Here is a 24613-nt window from a genome sequence, read left to right as displayed (position 1 = left end):
TGAAAAAAAAAATGCATATGAATGCATATTTCTTCTATGCTCACCTGTGTTTTCTGCATTTCTGTCAGCAGCTCCCTTCAGGTATTTGAAATCTTGGAGCTTCTCTTCCTTTGTAGAAAGATTATATTATCATTCCTGAAACCACAGAACAATTTTAATTTATCAATATTTGTTTACCATGAAAGATCAAAGCACTTTTGAACTAATGTTAGATTCAGTTCATTCGTGCTTCATGTAAGTGACGTCAGCCATTAACAGTATACAGCGCATATTTTAGGTTAAATAAGTTAGACAACTTCCAATAAACCATTGACAAACTGACAGCAAACCCTTTACAAAGCTATCAAAACCTCTCATCTACACATAAAGATGTGATTAAAAACGCAAACTTTCATAATAAGAGCTCAAGATTCTCGTCTGAAAACAGATGCTAGCGGACTTTTTCGAAGACTGTAAAACATTTCTGTGAAGTAAATATTCAACAGAAACATGTCAGTCACATGTAAGAAAGTGTCTGGAACAGTTGTGTGTGATATTTGTGTGATTTTAGGGACTAAACTCACCTGAAAGCAGTGAAAACAGCAGCGAGAGACGGAGATTTATTGTTCGTCAGTTACAGTGTTGCGCACCGTTTCCATGGCAACTCCCTCCGTTCCAGCGTTTGAATGAGTCCATTTAAACACGTCGCAGTCATGCAGCATTCACAAACCTCTTAAAATCTTTCTTTAACCCTTGTGCGGTCTTCATTTTGGGTTGTGCACTTATGGTCTTTGGGGTCTCTGGAGACCCCAGGCAACAAAATGTAATTTTGTAGCAAAATAGTTGGGGTTTTTTTAAACCAATGTAATTTTACTCTGTTTATTAATGTTTTTACTCCACATTTGTGTAGTTTTTGGAGGATTTATGATATTTTTTTAAATTTATATAAATAAATTAAAAAATATTTTTTATATAGGTTTTTATACAAAAAACAGCTTTTTATGTAAATTTCACTTCATAAAAGACCCACATTTCTAACTTTCATTCATGGGGATAACATGGATAATTTGACATGGTTTAGTGTAAAATTTTTGTCCATATTTTGGAAATTGCAGTTTCAAAAGTAAAAATTATCATTTTTACCACTAGATGGCTGCAGAGCTCCACTATTTAGGTTGGCTTGAAAGAGCCAACCTACTGATCTGCTACTTAAGCTTATTATTAGTGGTGCTTGCCAAAGGCAAGGCATCACTATTGTTATCTTGCATACTTATTATTCTGCTTCTTCTTATTCTTCTTCTGGACAAAAATTTCGATTCGCTACTCCTCCTGCACCGTTTGTCACAGACCCATGAAAGAGGTGTCAAATCGACCGGCTTATTGAGGAGATGTGGGCTATATCTTTTTTAAGCAATCGGACCTACGATGTTCACACAGCGGACGAAAAAGTGGGCAAAAAATCCCATTGACTTACAATGGTGGAATGTTCGTGAATTTGAATCTCAACTGTCACTTTCTCACACACACACACACGCGGGCCCTTAGAGTCCCTTCTCTCTCTCTCTCTGTAACTCACACACACTCATTTGACTCCTCTTTTAAGTAACCAATAAATAATGACCTATGACCTTCATAGCCACACCCTACCAACCACTTACAGCACCCTAGCAACCACCCCATAGACCTCCATTGAAAACAGATCAAAAGGGATATCTTTGGATAAAAGTGTCATAGAAACATGCAGGTTTTGCTCTTTTGACTCATGATCAAATGCTACACATGCTAGCAGTGAATAGCTACATGCTAATAGTGATTAGCTAAGTGTTAAATCAGACTAAGAACATACGAATAACTCTATAAATCTACATAGTAATGATGTGTGACAACTACCAACCGCTTAGCAATACGCTTAGTAACCTCCCAGTTATAGAGGTGTGCTATATCTTTTATAAGTAATTGAGTGTACAATGTTCGTCTGATGGATGAAAAAATTTGGCGAAAAAGTCCCATAGACTTAACATTGGCACAAAATTAGTGAGATTATATCTTTGGATCAGGAGGTCACAGAGACTTGGGGGAGGGCTCTTTTGACTCGGCCTATCAAGCAGCCAATAAGTACTGACATGACAACTTCATACCTATGCCCTAGCAACCACTTACAGCACCCTAGCAACCGTAAAAGGACATTAACAAACAATTTTCCAGCACCAAAACATTGTAGAAACATGGCGTTGGGCTCAGTGGATTCAGACTGTCAAATAGTCTTTAAATATCATGCCATAAACTGTATAGCACATCATAGCTACCATTTAGAGTACCTTAGCAACTGAACAAACACATGAATAAGCAATTTCTCAGCACCAGAAAGTGGTATAGATATCGGCGTGGCCTCTTTTGTTCGGGCTGAAAAACTAGTCTGTAAGTATCACCATGGCGACTGTGCAGCTACACCCTAGCAACCACATAGAGAACCCTAGCAACCGTTTAGCAAAATAAAGAAGCCATATCTCAGCTCCACAACATCATAAAGACATGGGAGTTGGCTCTCTACAATCGCGCAGAACACGGTAGTATCTGCCCAGTGCCGAGTTTTGCCACGGCAAGCACCACTCACATTTTCTTCCGGAAATGTACATTCTAGTTATTATTATTCTTCTTAGACTAAATTTCTGAATGCATCTCCTCCTAGAGCTTTCAAGCTAGAATCACCAAACTCAGCCCAGCTGTTCAGACTGATCTCACTTAGTGTGCTATATCTTTTCTAACTGATTGGACTTATAGTTTTCATAAAACTGAAGATTAAAAATCATAAAATCCCATTGACTTACCATTACGGAATGTTCAAATGAGCCAAGACAATTCAAACTCCAACTGTCAAAATACAACTTTTAAACTCCCAGAATCCTTTGAGACTCAATCAAGCTTCCCTTCTATGTACTATTTCTAATCCATTCAAACTCATCTATCTAATATTTCTAATCTTTCTATCTATCCTAGCAGCATACTAACCATGCTAGAAACATGCTAGCGACATGCTAGTAGCATGCTAATCATGTTAGAAACATCCTAGCGACATGCTAGTCACTTGCTAGTCATGCTAGCAAGATGCTAGCCACTTGCTAATCATGCTAGCAACAGGCTAATCATGTTAGAAACATGCTAGCAACATGCTAGTCACTTGCTAGTCATGCTAGCAACATACTAGTAACATGCTAATCATGTTAGAAACATGCTAGCAACATGCTAGTCACTTGCTAGTCATGCTAGCAAGATGCTAGTCACTTGCTAATCATGCTAGCAACATGCTAGTAACATGCTAATCATGTTAGAAACATGCTAGCGACATGCTAGTCATGCTAGCAAGATGCTAGTCACTTGCTAATCACGCTAGCAACATGCTAATCGTGTTAGAAACATGCTAGCGACATGCTAGTCACTTGCTAGTCATGCTAGCAAGATGCTAGTCACTTGCTAATCATGCTAGCAACATGCTAGTAGCATGCTAATCATGTTAGAAACATGCTAGCGACATGCTAGTCACTTGCTAGTCATGCTAGCAAGATTCTAGTAACATGCTAATCATGTTAGAAACATGCTAGCGACATGCTAGTCATGCTAGCAAGATGCCAGTCACTTGCTAATCATGCTAGCAACATGCTATTAACATGCTAATCATGTTGGAAACATGCTGGCGACATGCTAGTCACTTTGCTAATCATGCTAGTAACATGCTAATCATGCTATCAACCTTTTTCTGGTTTTTACCTTTTAAAAACCAGTAAATGAATACTTAACTAGCCTATTTCAAACTGAAAACCTTTAAACTTCAAGCTTTCACAACTGCTTTAAACAATCAGGCTAGGCTTTCTCAAGCCAACCTAAAGTTTGTCTCGACGAACTTTTTAATCTAGTTACTATTTGCTATTTGACCAACTGAAAGATATCTTTTCACAAGTTTTTTTCAGTTGGATTCATATCTACATATTGTGAAATCACAATTATAACCATAAAAATGATTTTTGTCAAAGTTTTGCATTTTTAGAACTGAAAAAAAATCAAATTTTCGATAATGTTACATTATGATTTAAATCAAACCTGAACAAGATGTGACAAAGAGAAAGGTTGGAGTCTTTAGAGTTCATCATTTATTTCAATCATCTGTGTTTCATATAATTTTCAAAGTGTGTGTGTGTGTGTGTGGGGCGGGGGGGTGATTGTGTGTGTGTGCATTGTCAATGTGTCAGTATCACCAATTTATTTTTGTGGTGGCTCTGCATTTCGGATTATTTTATTTGACAAATTATAAAAGAGCAGTTTTTTTTTAGTCTCACAAATTTATTCCTCTGTGTTTGTGTGTGTGACTGTATGTGTGTTCACAGCATGATCATTTTGCAATTTTGGAAGTGTGACACTTCATTTCTGTCCATGTGTGTTCTGTGTTGTTTCTGATTTTGAGGATGAATTTTGTCCATTTTCTATGTGGGGTCTCTTCAAATAAAATAATCCAAAATGCAAAACCACCACAAAAATAAATTGGTGACACTGACACATCGACAATGCGCACACACACACACACACACACACACACACACACACGAATGAATTTGTGAGACCATAAAAACTGCTTTCTTATAATTTGTCAAATAAAATAATCCAAAATGCAGAACCACCACAAAAATAAATTGGTGACACTGACACATCAACAATGCACACGAACGCACACACACACACACACACACACACACACACACACACACACACACACACACACACACACACACACTTAAAATTATATGAAAAACAGATGATTGAAATAAATGATAAACTCTAAAGACTCCAACCTTTCTCTTTGTAACATCTTGTTGAGGTTTGATTCAAATCATAATGTAACATTATTGAAAATTTGATTTTTCAGTTCTAAAATGCAAAACTTTGACAAAAATCATTTTATTGTTATAATTGTGATTTCACAATATGTAGATATGAATCCAACTGAAAAAAACTTGTGAAAAGATATCTTTCAGTTGGTCAAATAGCAAATAGTAAATAGTGGAGCTCTGCAGCCATCTAGTGGTAAAAATGATCATTTTTTTACTTTTGAAACTGTAATTTCCAAAATATGGGCAAAAATTTTACACTAAACCATGTGAAATTATCCATGTTATCCCCATGAATGAAAGTTAGAAATGTGGGTCTTTTATGAAGTGAATTTTACATAAAAAGCTGTTTTTTGTATAAAAACCTATATAAAAATGTCTTTTAATTTATTTATATAAATTTAAAATATATCATAAGTCTTCCAAAAACTACACAAATGTGGAGTAAAAACATTAATAAACAGAGTAAAATTACATTTGTTTTAAAAATATATATATATTGTTAAAAAATTACATTTTGTTGCCATAAGTGTAACTTTTTTTTTCACACTAACATAAAATCAAGAAATCATTCCAATTTTATTTTTTATTTGTAGATCTAGAAAGTGTTGACGACCGTACAAAGTCTCATGCCATTTGGAAAAAGAGAACATTTTTTTTTAATTTAGCAAACTTCATTTGCGGGTCAAAAAGACCCCGAAGAACGCATAAGGGTTAAATCGCGAATTTGAAACTCATTTTGTAGTTCTACGACCAATATATTGGTGCAAAATGTATGATAGTGGGATAAATAAAAAAAAATAAAAAAATAATATTTTAAGATTTGTATCACTCAGCCTTTTTATTTCATTTTAAAACATGATTTTTATACTAAACTTTGCTTTTGCTAAATAAGCATAATACATTTTTTGAGTCATGCAAAACGGCATTAAAATAGGAGTAAAAAGTATAAAAGGACTGATCTACTGGTGTTTTTTTAATTAAACACTATTTATAACTAAAAATTAATACTTTATTGAGCTTTAATTGAACACAACTAAAAGAAAATGAGTCTGGAATGAGTTCTGGACCAGGCAGCTAGGAACATTTAGCTCACTTGATCTCACTTTCCAGAAAAAAATATTTACAAAAATGTTGATTGTGAAGAACCATTATATAGTCTAAAGAACCTTTTGTGCAATGGATAGGTTCTTTTGGATATTAAAGGTTCTTCATGGAACCATACACCCTGCCAAATAACCATTTTTTAAGAGTGTATTTTTTGTAATAACTGACAACACATTTGCCAAATTTGATTGTTTCATTTTCAGAAATCATGAGATTAATTACGATTATTTTATTGAGCCCTATTTTTTTTAAGAGTAAGAAATAACTACATATGTAGTTAATACTTTTGAAAAACCATGGGTTATTTTGTAATGGTTCTACTAAAAATGCTGTGGTAAACCATAGTTCATTTTGCAATTACTATGGTTTTCTACTAAAACCATAGTTAAACCATGGTTTATTATGTAGTTACTATGGTTTTACTGCAAAACCATAGTTAAACCATGGTTTATTATGTAGTTACTATGGTTTTCTACTAAAACCATAGTTAAACCATGGTTTATTATGTAGTTACTATGGTTTTACTGCAAAACCATAGTTAAACTATGGTTACTACAAAAAAACCATGGTTAATTTTCGTAAGGGTGGTAACCCATACTCGGAATTTGTGTTCTGCATTAATCCCATCCAAGTGCAACACGTTAAAACACTTAAAGTGCCCCTATTATTTTCTAATATTACCTTTCATGCAGTGTGTCATGTAGCTGTATGTGAACGTAAACTGCAAAGTTATGAAGCCGACAGTGCACGATAAATAAAGTTATTGTCTATCAAAAAAAAAAAAAAAAAAGATTCGACTCGCAATCGCCTAAACGAGTCGTCAGGAATTCGAATCTTATTCTGTTAAGGCTGTACGTCACGAAGTGACACATTTGCATAATGACCGCCCACATACTAGAGAATAACTTGCTATCACATCTTATAATTGCCACAAACTTGTTAACACTTGACACTTACCACTGAGAAACGTCCTGCTCCAGTCATGCTTGCGAATCAGTCTTCTAGAAAACTAAACTGTTTTTTGACCTTGCATGCATGTAAACCTAGGAGACTCATTAAACAATATTAGCAACCTTAAAAATGGCATAATAGGGGCACTTTAATGGCTGGCTTAATGACTTCTTTATGTACGGCAGTGGTGCTATATAGCACCTTAACCACCCCAAAAAACCACTGAAGAACCACGGAAGAACCATACAGGGGCTTTACAGGTTCTTTATACGGTAGCGGTGCTATAGCACCTCAACCTCAACCCAAAGAACTGCTGAAGAACCCCTGAAGAACCTTTTTTTTAGAGTACTTTTATTTTATAGAAAACTAAAAGACGACCTGTTACCATGCAGTGGGCTTTATAACTATAAATCATTAGAAACATCTCCGATTTTATTACAAAATATTATATTATTATGATAAATAATTGTAACAGTTTTCTCTACATGTTCAATTTTCAGTCTGTTTTTATGCAGCTGACTTTACAACTGATCATACATTTTAAAGGAAAAAACTAAATGTCTAAGACTAGTCTAACCATTGTATGCAACAGGCCCAGATTACAATAGGAAGTTGTTTTTAACACTCAACTGACATTTTTAATGTTCTCCTTTTTTTCTACAAAAGGTTTATAAATTCTTCTCTTTACAAAATTGGGAAGATATTTCAGTTGTATTGCATATGTTTAGGATGTGTCAACTTGCTGTTGAAAAGAGGAGAGAAAAGGGAGCAGCGTATCAATGCTGCAGAAAAAAAAAAGAGTATTGAAACAGTTTCAGATATTTCAGTATTAAAAAATATATTTGTACATGTAAAATATCAATATATTTGTGTTAGGTTATACAATATATACAGTAGGTATTATATATAGGTGTTAGATGTTAGATTTTTGCAGACCATGATGTAAGCTTGTCTAAAACAAACTTACCAAAACAATTGCCTTTTTCAGTCTTGTTCCCTCTAAAAATATTTCTATTCCTTCCTGCTCCCACCAACAAAATCCCACCGGTAGAGATCTACCAAAGACTACAGATATACAAAGATGGTTCACTCCTATTACTTATGAAACTGCAACACACAATATGGCAGAATATGTTCTGCCTTTTAACTGAAAGAGCCAATCACTGATTGGTAAAGTAATTGCACATGCAGGCTGGTCAAGACTGAAAGATGTAATTTAATTGCGAGTTCAGTAAGCAGTTTTGGGGATTTCAGGATTCCAACATTCATTTAGATGCCCAAAATAGCTTCCTGGATGCCTTGCAAATATGGTTGATTTGTGAACAGACTTTCCTTGAAAGGGACTTTGGTTCTATGTGGATGTTCAGTCCTGTTCCAATAATATTCTGTTTTATTTAGTGTCCTTGATAACTTCCCCAATTCCCAAAGACACATGAAGCTTGATGCAGGCAAATGGAAGGTGTTTTTCTTGCTGCCACTTACATCCAAAAAAACAAAACAAAACAAAAAAACAGAATATCCAACCTTGCGCCTGTAAACCATTCATTTTTGTTACAAAGTAGACAAATGACCAGGGCCGACCACAGCATTTTGGGGGCCCTAAGAGTTTTTTTTTTTTTTGCTGTTCTGTAAGCTCCACCTACTGTCAGAGAATGAATTTGAAGTTTTATTCAGCCCGTCTGCTTATTTGTTGTAAAATTGAACCGGTCCATGGAAAATAAGCTAATGTGTGTTCTGAAGATCTAAACAATTAGAATGATAAGATATCTAGACATATTTTGAATTGACTGCAAAAACAGTACCTTTCATGTTCATTACTGACAGTGCTCGCAAAAAGACACAATCCGGCAACTGCTATTTCATCAATATCCTATCCGAATTCATCACTTTCCATTATCTTTTGCACTTTTCGCTTCTCTGCACCAGATTGAAAGTGCTGCCTCTCATTTTTCAGACATTAGCATGCACAAACTTCATTCAATTTATTTTGACCAAGCATTGCTGTCTGAACCCCTGACAAGGGGCTCCCAGGTGGCCACAGGGGCCCTAAGCAACCACTTAATTTTGAGTAGAGCCATAGCTTTTTTTATTAAGCTGGTTTATTGTAATTTAAGTTGAAATGACCTTTACAACCTTGTTGACTTATAATTAAAAATTTAAGGCAGTAAATGAACTTTTAAGTTGAAATAGGTGGAATTTTGTTATAGTGTACACTGAACTTTAAACATTCGCATATTGAATTTTTTTTTTAATTTGGTGTGATTGTTATCCTGGTCCTTTCTCAGGCTCTGTTGGGACTGAATTATGGTATCCAAATGACACAATTACTGCCCCCAAGACCTAAACCAGCTTCTCGAAATAGTAATAGTAGCAATTATTATGCAATATCCACGACTGACATGGAAATCAGCGATGAGGAGTGGGAAAGGCTACAAAAGGCTCTTGTCTGGCCTGGTCCAGATCAACAAATCACTCAGCTGAATCTGAGCACAAGTCCAGTCCACTCAACATTCTCTATTGTGGGACTGAAAAAGAGTTACAAAGTGGGAGAAAAGATCTCCGTTATTATCACAGCCAGAGACCACAACAAGAACCTGAAAACATATGGAGGAGATTTTTTCAAAGCAAAGCTTTTCAATTCAAAGCTAAAGGTGTGTTCATTTTATATTGTTTAATGACTATTAAATGAGTTAATTGATTAATTGTTAAATGAGTATTAAAACGGATAGTTCAGGTCCTTGATTCAGATTGGTTGAGCCAAGTTCGAAGCTGTTGTAAATTACTCTACAAACATACACGTTTCTTTACATTTGTGTGTTGCTCGGCAACCACTTTGTTGGAACCACAACCGTTTCTGAGGAACTACATTGTTTGGCGGAAGAATAATGTTTTTATTAATATCATTACACTTAATTTGCTCTGTTTTATTTAGTGAAACCTTACTACGCATATGGAATAACCGTTTTATTAAAGCAATAAGCCCCAAGAAGCCGTGGTTTACAGTGAATTTATAACAGCTAAGGGGCATTGTTAGGCATGACACGAAGCGGAGTTATTGCTTATTGCTTTTATAAAACATATACTTAGTAAGGTTTCACAAAATAAAACAGAGCAAATAAATGTATTGATATAAAAAAAAAAAACAACAGTATACTTCCAACAAACAATGTAGTTCCTCAGAAACAGTTGTGGTTGGAACAAAGTGGTTGCCAAGCAACACACAAAGTAAACAAAGGTGTAGGTTTGTAGTGTAATTTACAACGGCTTCGAATGTGGCTCAACCAATCAGAATCAAGGACCGGAACTACATTGTTTGGCGGGAGAATAATGTTTTTATTAATATCATTACTTTATTTGCTCTGTTTTATTTTTTGAAACCTTACTGCGTATATGGAATAACAGTTTTATAAAAGCAATAAGCCCCGTAAAGCCGTGGTTTACAATGAATTTATAACAGCTAAGGGGTTGTAGGCACTCCGCTTCAATAAATTCACTGTAAACCACGGCTTCTTGGGGCTTATTGCTTTATTATATATGTTTATAAGTTTGCTTTACCAAAAGACACAAGTTTCTTGCATTACATATAACCTTTTTCATTCTTCTTGAAGGCAAGTGTGTACGGGGAGGTTGTGGATCATCACAATGGGACGTACTCTGTTGTTCTTCTTCTTCCCTGGGAAGGTCAGGCACAAGTTTTTGTACGTCTTGAGCACTCCAGTGAGGTTGTGCAGATTCTTAAAAAATACAGGGAGTCTTCATTCCCACGCAGCCACTATAATGGACACTTTGAAGGATCAGGACCCAATAAAATCAGGATCAGTGAAGTAGTACAATGTAATCTTAAGTGGGGTGCAGAAGGAAGTTGGAGGAAACGCAACTGCTGCTGTGAGTATAAGGATATAAAAACAGGGACAGTGTGGCAGTGTGAGAGACCTAAGAAACTTTCCTGTGACAAACTGGTTCATCACTCCAGGGGAGGTTTGGAAAGCCCTTTAAATGCTTTTGAGAATCATCTTTTTACAAAGTAAGTTTAAAAGTATTCAAAATTAATTTCAGAAAAAAATGTAAAACTAAAAATATTTGTAGAAAATTTATTATTACCATTTCTTCATAGGAAATTAACCAATGTTGCTATTACTGGAGACAAAATTAACATAAATGTCCTTCCCAACACTGCAGGCAAAGGTATGTTAAAATATGGAGAATGTATTAACATATTTTTACCATTTCTTTTTTTGTTTGGAAAGGGATAAGTGGAAGAAAAAATATTTTCTTTTCTTTCTTTCTTTTAATTGTTATTTTTATCAAACACTACGGAGCCCCGCACATGACATGCAGTAAATTGTGTGCATGATTTACTAATTTGTTCCTTCATTTTGCTAAATCATGCACACAATTTACTAATTCGTTCCTTCATCTTAAAGGGGTAATCGGATGCCCATTTTCCACAAGTTGATATGATTCTTTAGGGTCTTAATGAAAAGTCTATAACATACTTTGGTTAAAATTCCCTAATGGTAGAGTAAAACAATACCCTTTTTACCTTGCCAATACAGGCCTGCACACAGTAAGCCATTTTAGTGCATGTCTCTTTAAATGCTAATGAGCTCTGCTCACCAAGCCCCTCTCTTCTGTGGGGTGAAGAGCCGTTCTCATGAGACTAAACTTTAACCGCATTAAGCCGCGGAACTTGCCAACTAGCACATTTGCAAACATTCCTAAAAAATACCTTATACTCTCTTCTTCTGTAGGTGAAGCTGGATCACAAATGATGTAAAACATCATTGTAACATGTAAAAGTGAATTCTGCATCCAGTGACCCCTTTAAACATGCCATAGAATGCACTGATACAATATTTTAAATTGTTCTCTGATATCTACATAGAAGGTATGTGGCTTAGGTAAGGGCAAAAATTCTCCAGAAACAGTTTTACATGTCCATTTACAACCCTACACTGTAAAAAAAAAATTCCGTAAAAAAACGGATAATGTACTGGCAGAAAATTACCAGGACATTTTCTGTTAAATTTACAGACATTTCCTTCCACATTAAAAAGGAAAATTCTGTAGATTTACATTTTCTTCTGTACCATAAACGGACAATCCGTTTTGCAGAAATTTCTAAAAAATTATAGCATAGGCCTATCTTTAGTAGCAAATAAATCCAGCACAATATATACAAATTGATCATGGTTTATTTTTACCTCATGTAAACATTCTTAAAAGTGTGTTCAGTAGCTTTTATTTGCCTTTAACAGGTGAAGACAAAAATATTATTACATCAATTAATTTAACAATGTGTTTTAGTTTTAAACAGCACCAGGCAGAAAAAAGAAAACATGAGCAGCTACTTGTACAATATTGGTGTTGCACCAAATAGTGGTCACAAACTTCCACTGTGAAACAGTCAAGATTCAAAAAATTTTAAGATACATGGAAAAAATGAATACAAAGCCAGGGCTGTCATTTAATAACAATTGCTACAGACTTCTAGTCAATAGTCAAGTGAAATGTTATTTAAAAGGACAGTTCACATCAAAAATGTGAATTCTGTCATCTACAATTGGCATGGTACTGCAAAGAAAAGAAAAAAAACTTTGTACATCATTTGAAAATAAAAAACAAAGATTCATGCACTCATGCCTAACATTTCAATGTGAAACTAAGAGAACTATACAATCTAAATTAAGAGCAGGGCTCCAAGTGTTTGTGTGCTTTTAGTATCTCTTGCCATGTGCCAGCTTGGGGAAACTATTTTTTTTTCCTTTTGCTGCATGTTCAGTCCAAGTTCCATGTTGAGATTTGAAAAAAAGCTCAAATTGTACATGGATTCTCGAAGTTGTTCATACATGAGTCTTGGAAGCGTAGGTTCCCTTCATCTGAACCGTCGACCCTCGTTCAGGATTTCTTCACAGGAAGACTGGAAACGACAAGAAATTAAATGAATGAAAGTGAAGTATAGAGTAACGTGCAGAACAGGTTGAGATTGAATTATCAAGTTCCAGTTCAAACATTGTTTATAAAATGCTAAACTTGCATTTCCAGTGGTCTCCAATTGTATCCGTCATGTGATCTTGTCAACAATGTTTTATGATATACTTAAAGGGTTACTCCACCCCAAAATGAAAATTCTGTCATTAATCACTTCCTGCCATGTAGTTCCAAACCCGTAAAAGCTTTGTTCGTCTTCAGAACACAATTTAAGATATTTTGGCCCAGAAAAGTTTGAAAAGCATTGTCAGAATAGTCCATCTGCCATCAGTGGTTCAATCTGAACTTTATTAAGTGATGAGAATACTTTTTGTACACAAAAAAAATAAAAATAACGACTTTATTCAACAATTGGTCGCATCTGCGTCACAGTAGCGCCATTTTGGAGAATACCCGCTGAACGCAAACTGCGTACGCTGTTCTGTGTCAGCCGCACCACACGGATACGCTGTTTTTGTTAAATAACGACTTGAATAAAGTTATTTTTATTTTCTTTGCGTACAAAAAGTATTCTCATCACTTCATAAAGTTCAGACTGAACCACTGATGGCAGACGGACTGTTTTAACGATGTCCTTATACTACGTTTCTGTGCCTTGATCGTGTAAGGACCCTTGCTGTCTACGGAGAGTCAGAAAGCTCTCAGACTTCATCAAAAATATCGTAATTTGTGTTGCAAAGATGAACGAAGGTCTTATGGGTTTGGAACGACATGAGGGTGAGTAATTAATGACAGAATTTTCATTTTTGAGTGAGCTAACCCCTTTGATTATTTTCAACTAAACAGCAACACAACTAAATGCTTTATACACAGTTTCATTACATATGTTCCTTACATTTGTATGAATTCCAACGTAGGTGCCATCTCCTCTGGATGTTTTATGTTTAAAATAAAATGAAGAGAATGTGTAGCTCAGCCACAATGGGGGAGGAAATGATAAGTTCTTGAATGACAGCAATCTGGAATCACCAATAACAATAAAAAAAAGAAAAAATTATAAACAACACATTGTAAATTCAGAAAGCCACTCCAAACATTGATTAAATCTCTCCTACACAAAGAACTTCAATAACAAAGTCAACTGAATAAACGACTCCATTACTAATTTTTGTCAGTATTGAACATCCCTAAAGGTAAATAAAAATGGAAGCATATGGGTAGCAAAATTCAATTTGAAATATGCAAAATGGCAATGCATTGCAATACATAAAATGGCAACGTAGTTCTGTATTTTTATTTACATTTTGCCATACATGTCCAAATTTTAGTGTAAAATGAAAATTCAGTTATATAATTTACATTTGCCATTTTCTACACTAGTTTTAATATGCAAATTAAAAACATTTTAACACTTTATAAGTTAATTATTCACAATATTAAGTTAATTAAAACAAAAATTATTACCCAAATTGATTAGATGTGTTTAACATGTCCAAGCAAAAACTGTAGCAAAATTATAATTTAAATGCTGTTTTTCCTAAATGCATTTAGACTTAGGGGTAGGACACTTGGGATTGCATTTCCATCATAATACCGCATGATAATTGTAGCAAAATGCAGGATGCATTCTGAGCCAAAGGTGTAGCAAAATGCTGATTTAAATGTCTTTTATTTTTCTTAAATGCATTGACACTTACATATAAGACATTTCAATAACATTTTCATTTAATACCCCGCAATGAATAAGTCAATGTGGAAAGCGTTTGGTTGACAGTTAATATTGACCTGTTGCTGAGTCCCACCTAACAATTGACAGGTCAGGGGCGTGTTGCATTTTCAAATGCATTTCAAATCCACATTGACTTTAAATTCATAGCGAGGTATTAAATGAAAATGCAATTGAAACGTCTTATATGTAAGCGTCAATGCATTTAAGAAAAATAAAAGACATTTAAATCACCATTTTGCTACCCTTTTGCTGCACCCTTGGCTCAGAATGCATCCTCAAATTCTCACTGCATTTTTCTACAATTATCATGCGGTATTACGCCGGTTTCACACCGCAAGCGTGAGGGGCGCGTGAGCAGCGCGTATTTTTTTCGGCGCCCATGTTAACAAATGAGTGCATTCACACCGGGAGCAGGAGCAGCGCGTGAGCGTCGAGCAGGAGCGTCGCGTGATCAGCGCTGCAGCGATGGTTTCGGCGCCGAGTCTATTTTGCTGCGCCGCTCACGCTCAATTAAAGTGACAGCACACTTTTGATGGACAAAATAAATATTTCACACAAAACGTGCTAAAAATGCACAGAATAAGCATGCCTAGTGTGTTTTAAGACGAATTGGAGTATGTCAGGAAAGAAAATGAACAATTAAAAATATGTGTACAATATTTACCCATTTAAACTTGTTTTTCATTTTAATTGCCATAAGCAAATTATAACTTAAAGCATTTTATCAAACTCACAACGAACAATTCATCTTGCTCAGGATCTTAAGTTACAATGGAGTATATACAGTAGGCCTACATAATAAATTCATTATTCATTCATTATTGACAGCTTCTATAAGAAATGGAGATATGGGTAAAAGTATATATTATTAAAAAATAATAATAATTAAAAAAAAAAAAACAGTATAAACAGCACTTTCTATATTTGAGTATGACTGAAACAACATGATAGGAGATGTTTTTGTTGTTGACCATTTACAGGCTAATCCCCAAGACTTCAAAACTTTCAAGTTTATAACTGACCAACTTCTAAAAACTAATTTATAGTTGTCTTTGTAAAGAAATATGTCGCTTTGGAGCCGCTGCTGTGACGCTGAACAAACGCTTCCAGTGTGAATACTCTGCCGAGTCTGCAGCTGCAGTGATGCTGTAGTTACGCTGACGTGATGCTGCCGCGAAGCTCAAGCTTGCGGTGTGAAACGGGCGTTATGATGAAAATGCAATCCCAAGTGTCCTTAAGTCTAAATGCATTTGGGAAAAACAGCAATTAAATTATAATTTTACTACAGTCTTGGCTTGGACATATTAAACATATCTAATCAATTTGTGTAATACATTTTCATTTTGCAACTTATAAAGCGTTAAAATATGATTTTTTTTTGTGAATGTAAATCATATAATTGAATTTTCATTTTGCACTAAATATTGCACATATGTATGGGAAAATGTCAATTTAAATACAGAAATGCATTGCCATTTTACATATTGCATTGCCATTTTGCATTTTGCATTTCAAACTGAATTTTGCTCCCCATATGCTTCCATAAATAAAAACTGTAGTGTTAATAAATAAAACAGAATACAAACCCTTGATAAGAATGCAGGGGGTACTTGGGATGCACAATACAGCAGCAATTACGACCTGGCATTAGAAAAGAAAACAGAAGAAACAGTGAATGTCATGAACTGCTGTCCCTTTAAAACATGACTCACATCGACGCACATCTGACACATCCCAACTTTACATCAGTCAAGACATTTTAACTTATTTAAAACTGTCACTAGCCAAAAATGGTCATTTTGACATAATTTTGTGTGCTTTTGTCTAGAGGTCTGCATTCCCGCGGCTCAGATTTCTTGCGACGCGGGATTAAATTCCCGAATAAAACGCGGTTGCGGTCGGTAACTCTGGTGCAATTTGAACGGGAGCGGGCGGTCTAACAATACCCCGTTCCCGACGTCTTTTCAGAACAGCATATCTGCGCTTTATTCAAGCACCGGTACAGCCTGCACGTGACTGTTATGCACGCGCTGCACGCATGCGCAGAGCCTATAGTGAATATAGCCTACGGCCCGCAGACAGAACAGGCAGGTTGTCGATGAGTGACAGAGCAGAATAAAGATGGAGCAAAGTGTGGATGCGCTGTCCTTGAAGAACGCTCAACTCGGTTTTGTTTATATTTTGCTTAGCCTATAATTTTAAATGACAGATGTCGAATTTATTTATTTATTTATTTTTCTTCCGCGACACTTTTCCTAGGCTACTGTGTTTACAAGATGTTAAACGAACTTAGTATTTTGACAAGACGAATACAATTATAATAGGCCATTTTTGTACAACCTACATCTTTTTTTTCCTCTGCGACACTTGTTCCTATATTGTGTTGTAAAGGTTAAACGAATTGTATCCTGACAAGACGAATAAAAATAAGGAATACAGTTTTTGCACATTTTTATTTTCCCTGTGACACTTTTTTTCCCTACTGTGTTGGCAGCAAAATGTTAAACGAATTTCGTGTCTTAAGACACAAAATTCGTTTAACAATTTGCTGTCAATAAAAGACTCTTGACAAGACGAATAAAATAAATACAATTTTGTGCAGACTACATTTTTATTTGTTAGCCTATCTGTCTTTCTTTCAGTAGAGGAAATTTAAATGTGTGATTCTGGAAGCGAGATCTAAATTTAGCGGGAACGGTCGGGTCAGGAAGAAAATTATTCAAAGCGGACAGCGGGTGAACAAAGAGTAAGGGTGCGTCCGAAATCGCATACTTCCCTACTATATAGTATGCGAAAAACAGTATGCGAGGCGAGTAGTATGTCCGAATTCATAGTATTCGAAAAATAGTAGGCGAGAAGTACCCGGATGACCTACTACTTCCTTCCGAATTCTGTAGTAGGCAAACGATGGACACTTTACTATCCCATGAGGCCACGGGAGAGGCGGCTTCATATTCGAAAAATGGCGGAAAGCCGCGACGCGGCTGTCTTCAAGTGTAAAGTACCTCAGGGAAAAACATTGTTGATGTTCATTGTGGTTAACTTGTACTTGTTTAACATCATCCAAGTAAACCACTGACTTGTTGAGGGTTAAACAAACAGATGAAACGATTGTGTGAATTGGGTGTAATAAGATCTCTAATCATTACCGATCAGATGGAGTTATGTTAACCTCATTGTAGTACATCAGCTTGTTAACGCTGCTTTCTTTAAATAGACGGTTCGTTAAGCGGTAAGAATTTAAATCATTAACGATGTTCGCGCAGTGAAGTGGGCTCTTTAAATTTTTCATCAACATGGCGGATGTAGTACGTCCGAATTCTATTCACACTACCCTCATTCATACTATATAGAACGTACTTATTTAACGGTCGAGTAGTACGTTCGAATTCAAATGTAGTACCTACACAAGTAGTATGCGATTTCGGACGCAGCCTAAATATATCGCGGGAGCGGGTGGGTGCGGGGCTTAAAAAACAGTCCCGCGCAGACCTCTACTTTTGTCCGTGTAAGTGCGAGAGAACTCGATGCGCTCCTGACGCGTGTCTGAAGCATGTGAGTTCACCGACAGCGTGCCAGTAACGTTAACGAACAAACTTCTCGTGTGTGTTTGTGTGTGTTTGTGTGTGTGTGTGTGTGTGTGTGTAACAAAAAAGACAATAAAATGTCTAAACCTACCTCGTTTGGCAGAAAAGTTGCGATATCCTTGAAGAATTCTGCGATGTCAGATCTTCACCTAGTCGTATAATCTCTTTTAAAGAATAAAAAAGAAGTCGTAATGGTATCTTCTTTTCTTGACAATTGCTCTGCCAGCTTCTGTTGAAGGCATAAAGCGCTCTAAACACAGTTGTAGGACACTTCAGATTTAACTTTATCACAGCTGCTTAACATCACCTCAGTAACGTTAACATGCCGGATGATTTACGGCACGCGCAGTAACAAATACACTGCATCAACAACAATTAACATGGGCGGGTACATGCAAATGTTGGGGGCGTAACTATTAGTGATCCCGACTGTTACGTCACAGTCGGTGTTATGTTCTGATTTGCCTATTTTTTTATTCACAAGATTTACATAAGAAGGAGGAAACAATGGTGTTTGAGGCTCAAGGTATGTCATTTCCATGTACAGAACTCTTATTATTCAACTATGCCAAGGTAAATACAGTTTTCCATTCTATGGCACCTTTAAGTCATACGCACAATTTACTAATTTGTTCTCTCAGTTTATTAAATCTTGCACATATGATTTACTATTTTGTTCCCTCGTTTTAAGTAAATTGTGCGCACAAAATAATGATTTATTCTACTTCCTGTCCACATTCTCATAAACTTATTGCCACTGTTGTTATGTTATGTTATGTACAGAGACACTTTGTGTTTAATTGTGTTAAAAGCAAGGGTACAAATGATTATTTGATGTGCACGATTTATTTAAAACAAGGGAACTAATTAGTAAATCATTCGCATGATGTAGTAAACCAAGGAAACAAATGAGTAAATCTTGCTTTTTTCCTGCATGTCATGTGCAGGGCTCCGTAAAATTCAACTCTGCTTGAATATTTTATTTGCTCAAGTGGCTGACACTAAAACACCTCTGTCATCTTATTCTTATTCATCTTAATGTTAAATATCATCGTGCACACATTGGCAGTGTTTCAGCAAATTAAATATTCAAGTCATAAACCAGTTTATACACTATAAACCGAAATCTTGCCAAATTCACGTTTATGTTTAATACACTGTCTTCTGCTTTCTCTTTATTTATTTATTTATTCCAAATAGAAAATGGTCAAAATATAAACAGATAACATATCAGAAGTCTGACATGCCTAATGTCACTGTAATTTCATTTTTTTGTCAGTGTAAAGTGAATGAAGAATTTGCATAGTGTTGACACAGTCTTTTCAGGTAAATATTTATTTGCTTTAGGCACAACGGAGAGATGTAGATCTGGCTTGACAACACCAGTTCCTGCAGGGTTCTATTTCAAAGATGTTTGGAAGTCTTTTGTATGCAACACTCAACAGTTCAATTCTACACAAATGGGAAATTGTCTTAAAAACAAGATTGTCTACCTCTTGGGAGACTCCACCACAAGGCAGTGGTTTGAGTTTTTAGAAAGAAGTGTGCCAGGCAAGTTATTCAATGATATGATTTTATGTTTTATTTAAGACTTTATAAAATGTAATATAAATTAAATAAGGAATTGGCATACAGAGACCCCACAAAGTATGTGGACACTTAATCAAAATATATTAATGTCTTGGTATTAGATGAAAATATCAAACCATGGGGTACTCTCCAAGCAAAACATCACAAAGATGTAGGTTTTAAACTTCAGAAATGACATTAGAAAATTGGCTTATACAATTTAGTTCTGAGAAAAGCTTATGCGGCATTTGTTTGCAGAAGCTACTTGTTTTGATATTGTGTCTAATGCAATGATATTGAGACATGTACATATTTAAGTGTGTCTTAGAGTGCACGAAAAATTTAAATTCTGTTATTACTTTTTCACCCTCATGTTGTTCCAAACCTTCTTTTGATCACAAACGATGATATTTATAATTTATATATTTTTTCAACAACATTGACTCCACTGACTTTTAGTATATGCACAAAGACTGTCATAATGGTTTGAAATGACATGAAGTGAGTAAATAGCTGATTTTTGGGTGAACTATTCCTGATTTGACCATATATTTTTGGGGGCTGCTATTTAAGAAATTAATGAAGAAATGAGTCTAATGTAGGTTTTGCTTACCTTAATTAGGCTTAAAAAGAATGGACCTCCACACTCCTCGTACAGGTGGACCCCTGATGACTGTGGAGCTGAAAAATAATATCATTGTTCACTGGAGGCCACATGGTGTTCCTTTGCGATTTACTAAAATGCTCATTACAGACCTGCATTATATCGCCAATGATATTGATGAAATAGCTGGTGGTCCTCATGCAGTTGTTGTCTTCACGATCTTTGCCCACCTGGTGTTTCACCCAGTAACATTTTACATTCATGAAGTTGCCAAAATCCGTCAGTCTGTTGTAGCGCTGCTGAGTCGTGCACCACAGACCACCGTCGTCATCAAGTCTGGAAACACTGCAGGAGTAAAGGTACAATTGATCACTTCCAGTCCTACAAATCATTTCTGTTGTTTTCTTCTGATAATATTTATGGTAAACAAGAAAATATGGTGCTACTGTCTTTACATGTATATTGAAAGTCTAGAAACACTGTTGCTCATATATATATAGTATATAGGCATCTCAGTATATTTAGGCAACATTCATACTATTTTTTTTATTTTTATTCCAATTGATGTAATATTTCAAAAATGAAAATGCTGTTATTTACTAATCCTCATGTCATTCTAAACATGTATGTCTGGCTTTCATCTTAGTATAATGTCTGAGCTCTTTTTATATCAAACCATGGGGTACTCTCCAAGCAAAACATCACAAAGATGTAGGTTTTAAACTTCAGAAATGACATTAGAAAATTGGCTTATACAATTTAGTTCTGAGAAAAGCTTATGCGGCATTTGTTTGCAGAAGCTACTTGTTTTGATATTGTGTCTAATGCAATGATATTGAGACATGTACATATTTAAGTGTGTCTTAGAGTGCACGAAAAATTTAAATTCTGTTATTACTTTTTCACCCTCATGTTGTTCCAAACCTTCTTTTGATCACAAACGATGATATTTATAATTTATATATTTTTTCAACAACATTGACTCCACTGACTTTTAGTATATGCACAAAGACTGTCATAATGGTTTGAAATGACATGAAGTGAGTAAATAGCTGATTTTTGGGTGAACTATTCCTGATTTGACCATATATTTTTGGGGGCTGCTATTTAAGAAATTAATGAAGAAATGAGTCTAATGTAGGTTTTGCTTACCTTAATTAGGCTTAAAAAGAATGGACCTCCACACTCCTCGTACAGGTGGACCCCTGATGACTGTGGAGCTGAAAAATAATATCATTGTTCACTGGAGGCCACATGGTGTTCCTTTGCGATTTAGTAAAATGCTCATTACAGACCTGCATTATATCGCCAATGATATTGATGAAATAGCTGGTGGTCCTCATGCAGTTGTTGTCTTCACGATCTTTGCCCACCTGGTGTTTCACCCAGTAACATTTTACATTCATGAAGTTGCCAAAATCCGTCAGTCTGTTGTAGCGCTGCTGAGTCGTGCACCACAGACCACCGTCGTCATCAAGTCTGGAAACACTGCAGGAGTAAAGGTACAATTGATCACTTCCAGTCCTACAAATAATTTCTGTTGTTTTCTTCTGATAATATTTATGGTAAACAAGAAAATATGGTGCTACTGTCTTTACATGTATATTGAAAGTCTAGAAACACTGTTGCTCAAAGTATATAGGCATCTCAGTATATTTAGGCAACATTCATACTATTTTTTTTTTTTATTATTCCAATTGATGTAATATTTCAAAAATGAAAATGCTGTTATTTACTAATCCTCATGTCATTCTAAACATGTATGTCTGGCTTTCATCTTAGTATAATGTCTGAGCTCTTTTTTATATCAAATGAAAGTGGAAGAGTACTAGAGCCTGTCAAGCTGCAGGACAAACAGGGATCATAAAAGCATAAAGTAGTCCACGTGACTCAAGTGTTTTAAGTCTTCTGAAGCAAAACAATAGTTCTTTGGGGGAACAATGAAATATAAATCATGAAAAACTATAACTATTGATTTTCTTGACCATTCTGCTATAAATAAAATTGTTCAACAAAACCAAGAAATATGAATAGTTCAGCCATGAAACTCTATTTGCATTCTAACTGGTTAATTCAGTTCAATGTTCAACTTGCACTGCATCTACTGATACTGTGAGGAACAGATACCCAGTCTGCCATACTAAGGGGATTGTCTGCCACATCAGTTAAGCACTGCAACAATGGGCACAACATTAGACTCAACAGACTTAACTGCCAAGGTCAATAATGCCCCAACTCAGGTGTCATCATGTTATCAACTTCTTTTTCTGAAGGAGGTGTTTGCAGGCAGGCCCGAGGCATGGCAACGAGATGCAGTGTCTCATTCCCTCTCAGGGATCCATGGTTACACTCATAACCCAAGACCTCGCTCTGTATCTGCTGATGCTACGGGGAACAGATACCCACTCCACCATACTGAGGGGAATGTCTGCCAGATGAGCAAAGCACTTCCACAATGGGCACAGCATAAGACTCAACAGATTTAACTGGCAAAGTCAATAAATTCCCCTACAGGCGTCATCACCTTCTTTGTCTGAAGGAGATGCTTGCAGGCAGGCCTGAAGCATTGCAAATAAATGCACTCTCTCATTGCCTTTTTCAGGGAGCCATGGTTATGCTCCTAACCAGAAACATTGCACTGCTGACACTTTGGGGAATGTCTGCCACATCAGCCAAGCACTGTCGCAGGTGCCATATAACAAGAAGAGATGCAACCTTTTGAGGCAAAGTCACATCTCGTTGGGTTCTTAAAGATCAGACAAAGAGGAAAGGAGGAGAGATGTTATTTCTCCTCAATGATTTGAAATCAATCAAACTGCTTTATCTGAATCACTTCCCTTATATCTTGCTTAGCTCTCTGACACGCATCTTCTGCACCCTACACTTTGGAGGGGCAGGTGAGGCAATGCTCACCTTCTGGCCCAGGCCCTCATTATGGTCACTATGCCCCATTTGCAGCTACATAGCACCATACAGCTAACTTTGATGCACTGTGTGGTCTGACACCTTTCGATAATGACCAGCATTGTCTTTGAGCGATTTGAGCTGCAGAAGCTCTTCTTTGTGACTGGACCAGATGGAGTAGCCTTTACTCCCCAGTGCATCAGTGATCCTTGGATGCCCATGATGTCAGTTCACTGGTTGTCCTTTCTTGAGCTACTTTTGACAGGTACTGAGCCTTGCATACCACAAACTACACACAAGACGTGTTGGAGATTCTCTGACTCAGTCGTCCAGTCATCAGTATTTGGCCACTAGTCACTCAGATCTTTTCGCGTGACCATTTTTCTTACTTCCAAAAAATGAAATTCGAGAACTGACTGTTCAGTTGATGCCCAATATATCCCACCCCTTGACGGGTACAATTGTACCAATATAATCAATGTTATTCACATCCCTGTCAGTGGTTTTAATGTTGTGGATGATCAGTGGAATCTCCAGTAGCCACAGTAGCAATAAACAACAGAGTTTATGCAGTTTGTCCAAACCAACTTTGCTTATTCCAGGTCTGACAGTATCATTTGTTACTGATCTTTACATCTGTAAATATGTTTTTTTTTTTTTCTGTCTCAACTGATCTATGTCTTTATACTTTTTCATATTTTAGTGTATGGAAGCTTGGAAGCACTGAAAGCTTCATTTACTAGAAAATGTCCTCGTATGTGCAAGCAATTCTGATTTTGATTTTGTGTTATTACAGAATATTTTTCAAAGTGATTGGTATGCGATGCAGCTGAACACAGTGATGAGAGAGATGTTCAGAGATATCGATGGAGTAATCTACTTAGATGTATGGCAGATGACTTCCTGTCACTATCTACGGGAAAATGTTCACCCAGGACCTGTTATCATTGCTAATGAGGTCAAAATGTTTCTTTCATATGTTTGTCCTATCTGATTCATCATTTACAATCACACAGCCCAAAATAATAATATTTATTTTGCTTTGTCATCATCTGCAATGTACATACAATGAGACAATGTACATAGACTTGAAATGACTGCTATCAAACACCCTTATGAACAATGCGTAATGTAAGAAAAGCATAAACCTAAATTATTTGAACATACTCATTTGTAAATAAAGTGATCATGTTGTAATTGTTTTGTCTGCTTCCATTCATTTATGGAATTTGTACAGAAAATCCTCACCAAAATTATAATATTACATATTGTTTTCAGCATACCACAAACAGTCTTCTGTATTGCAGGACAAATATTAAGCAGATTGCATTTTCATTACTGCTGATACTGTGCTCAATTTACCAAGCTAGTACAA

At 35.9% G+C, this 24613-nt stretch overlaps 2 protein-coding genes across 4 annotated transcripts in view; both read left to right on the top strand.

The window, feature by feature from the left end:
• LOC131533082 (NXPE family member 3-like) overlaps window positions 1-20985 on the top strand; it is a 55521-nt gene extending 34536 nt beyond the window's left edge. The window contains exons 3-9 of the mRNA XM_058765135.1: window positions 9200-9565; window positions 10523-10938; window positions 11029-11099; window positions 18646-18687; window positions 19509-19712; window positions 20353-20712; window positions 20981-20985. Coding sequence (XP_058621118.1) covers window positions 9200-9565; window positions 10523-10938; window positions 11029-11099; window positions 18646-18687; window positions 19509-19712; window positions 20353-20712; window positions 20981-20985 — 1464 coding nt within the window. The remainder of the gene's footprint in view (window positions 1-9199; window positions 9566-10522; window positions 10939-11028; window positions 11100-18645; window positions 18688-19508; window positions 19713-20352; window positions 20713-20980) is intronic.
• Window positions 20986-21081: 96 nt separating this feature from the next.
• On the top strand, window positions 21082-24391 carry LOC131533209 (NXPE family member 3-like). Of its 3 annotated transcripts, XR_009269068.1 has the most exons (3): window positions 21082-21836; window positions 22608-23503; window positions 24035-24167. XR_009269068.1 is itself a non-coding variant. In XM_058765384.1 (2 exons), the coding sequence occupies exons 1-2, from the start codon at window positions 21507-21509 to the stop codon at window positions 22818-22820; spliced, it is 543 nt and encodes a 180-aa protein (XP_058621367.1). In that variant the 5' UTR covers window positions 21082-21506; the 3' UTR covers window positions 22821-24028. The 3 variants fall into 3 exon arrangements, 2 of the variants coding, with proteins under 2 accessions (XP_058621367.1, XP_058621368.1); XM_058765384.1 differs by lacking the exon at window positions 24035-24167 and having other exon boundaries at window positions 22608-24028; XM_058765385.1 differs by lacking the exon at window positions 22608-23503 and having other exon boundaries at window positions 21086-21836; window positions 24035-24391.
• Window positions 24392-24613: the final 222 nt, after the last annotated feature.

Source organism: Onychostoma macrolepis, chromosome 24, assembly GCF_012432095.1.
Source record: "Onychostoma macrolepis isolate SWU-2019 chromosome 24, ASM1243209v1, whole genome shotgun sequence".
Classification (NCBI taxonomy): Eukaryota; Metazoa; Chordata; class Actinopteri; order Cypriniformes; family Cyprinidae; genus Onychostoma; species Onychostoma macrolepis.
Note: the sequence above shows the minus strand (reverse complement) of the source record. Positions and strands in the feature narration are given on the sequence as shown.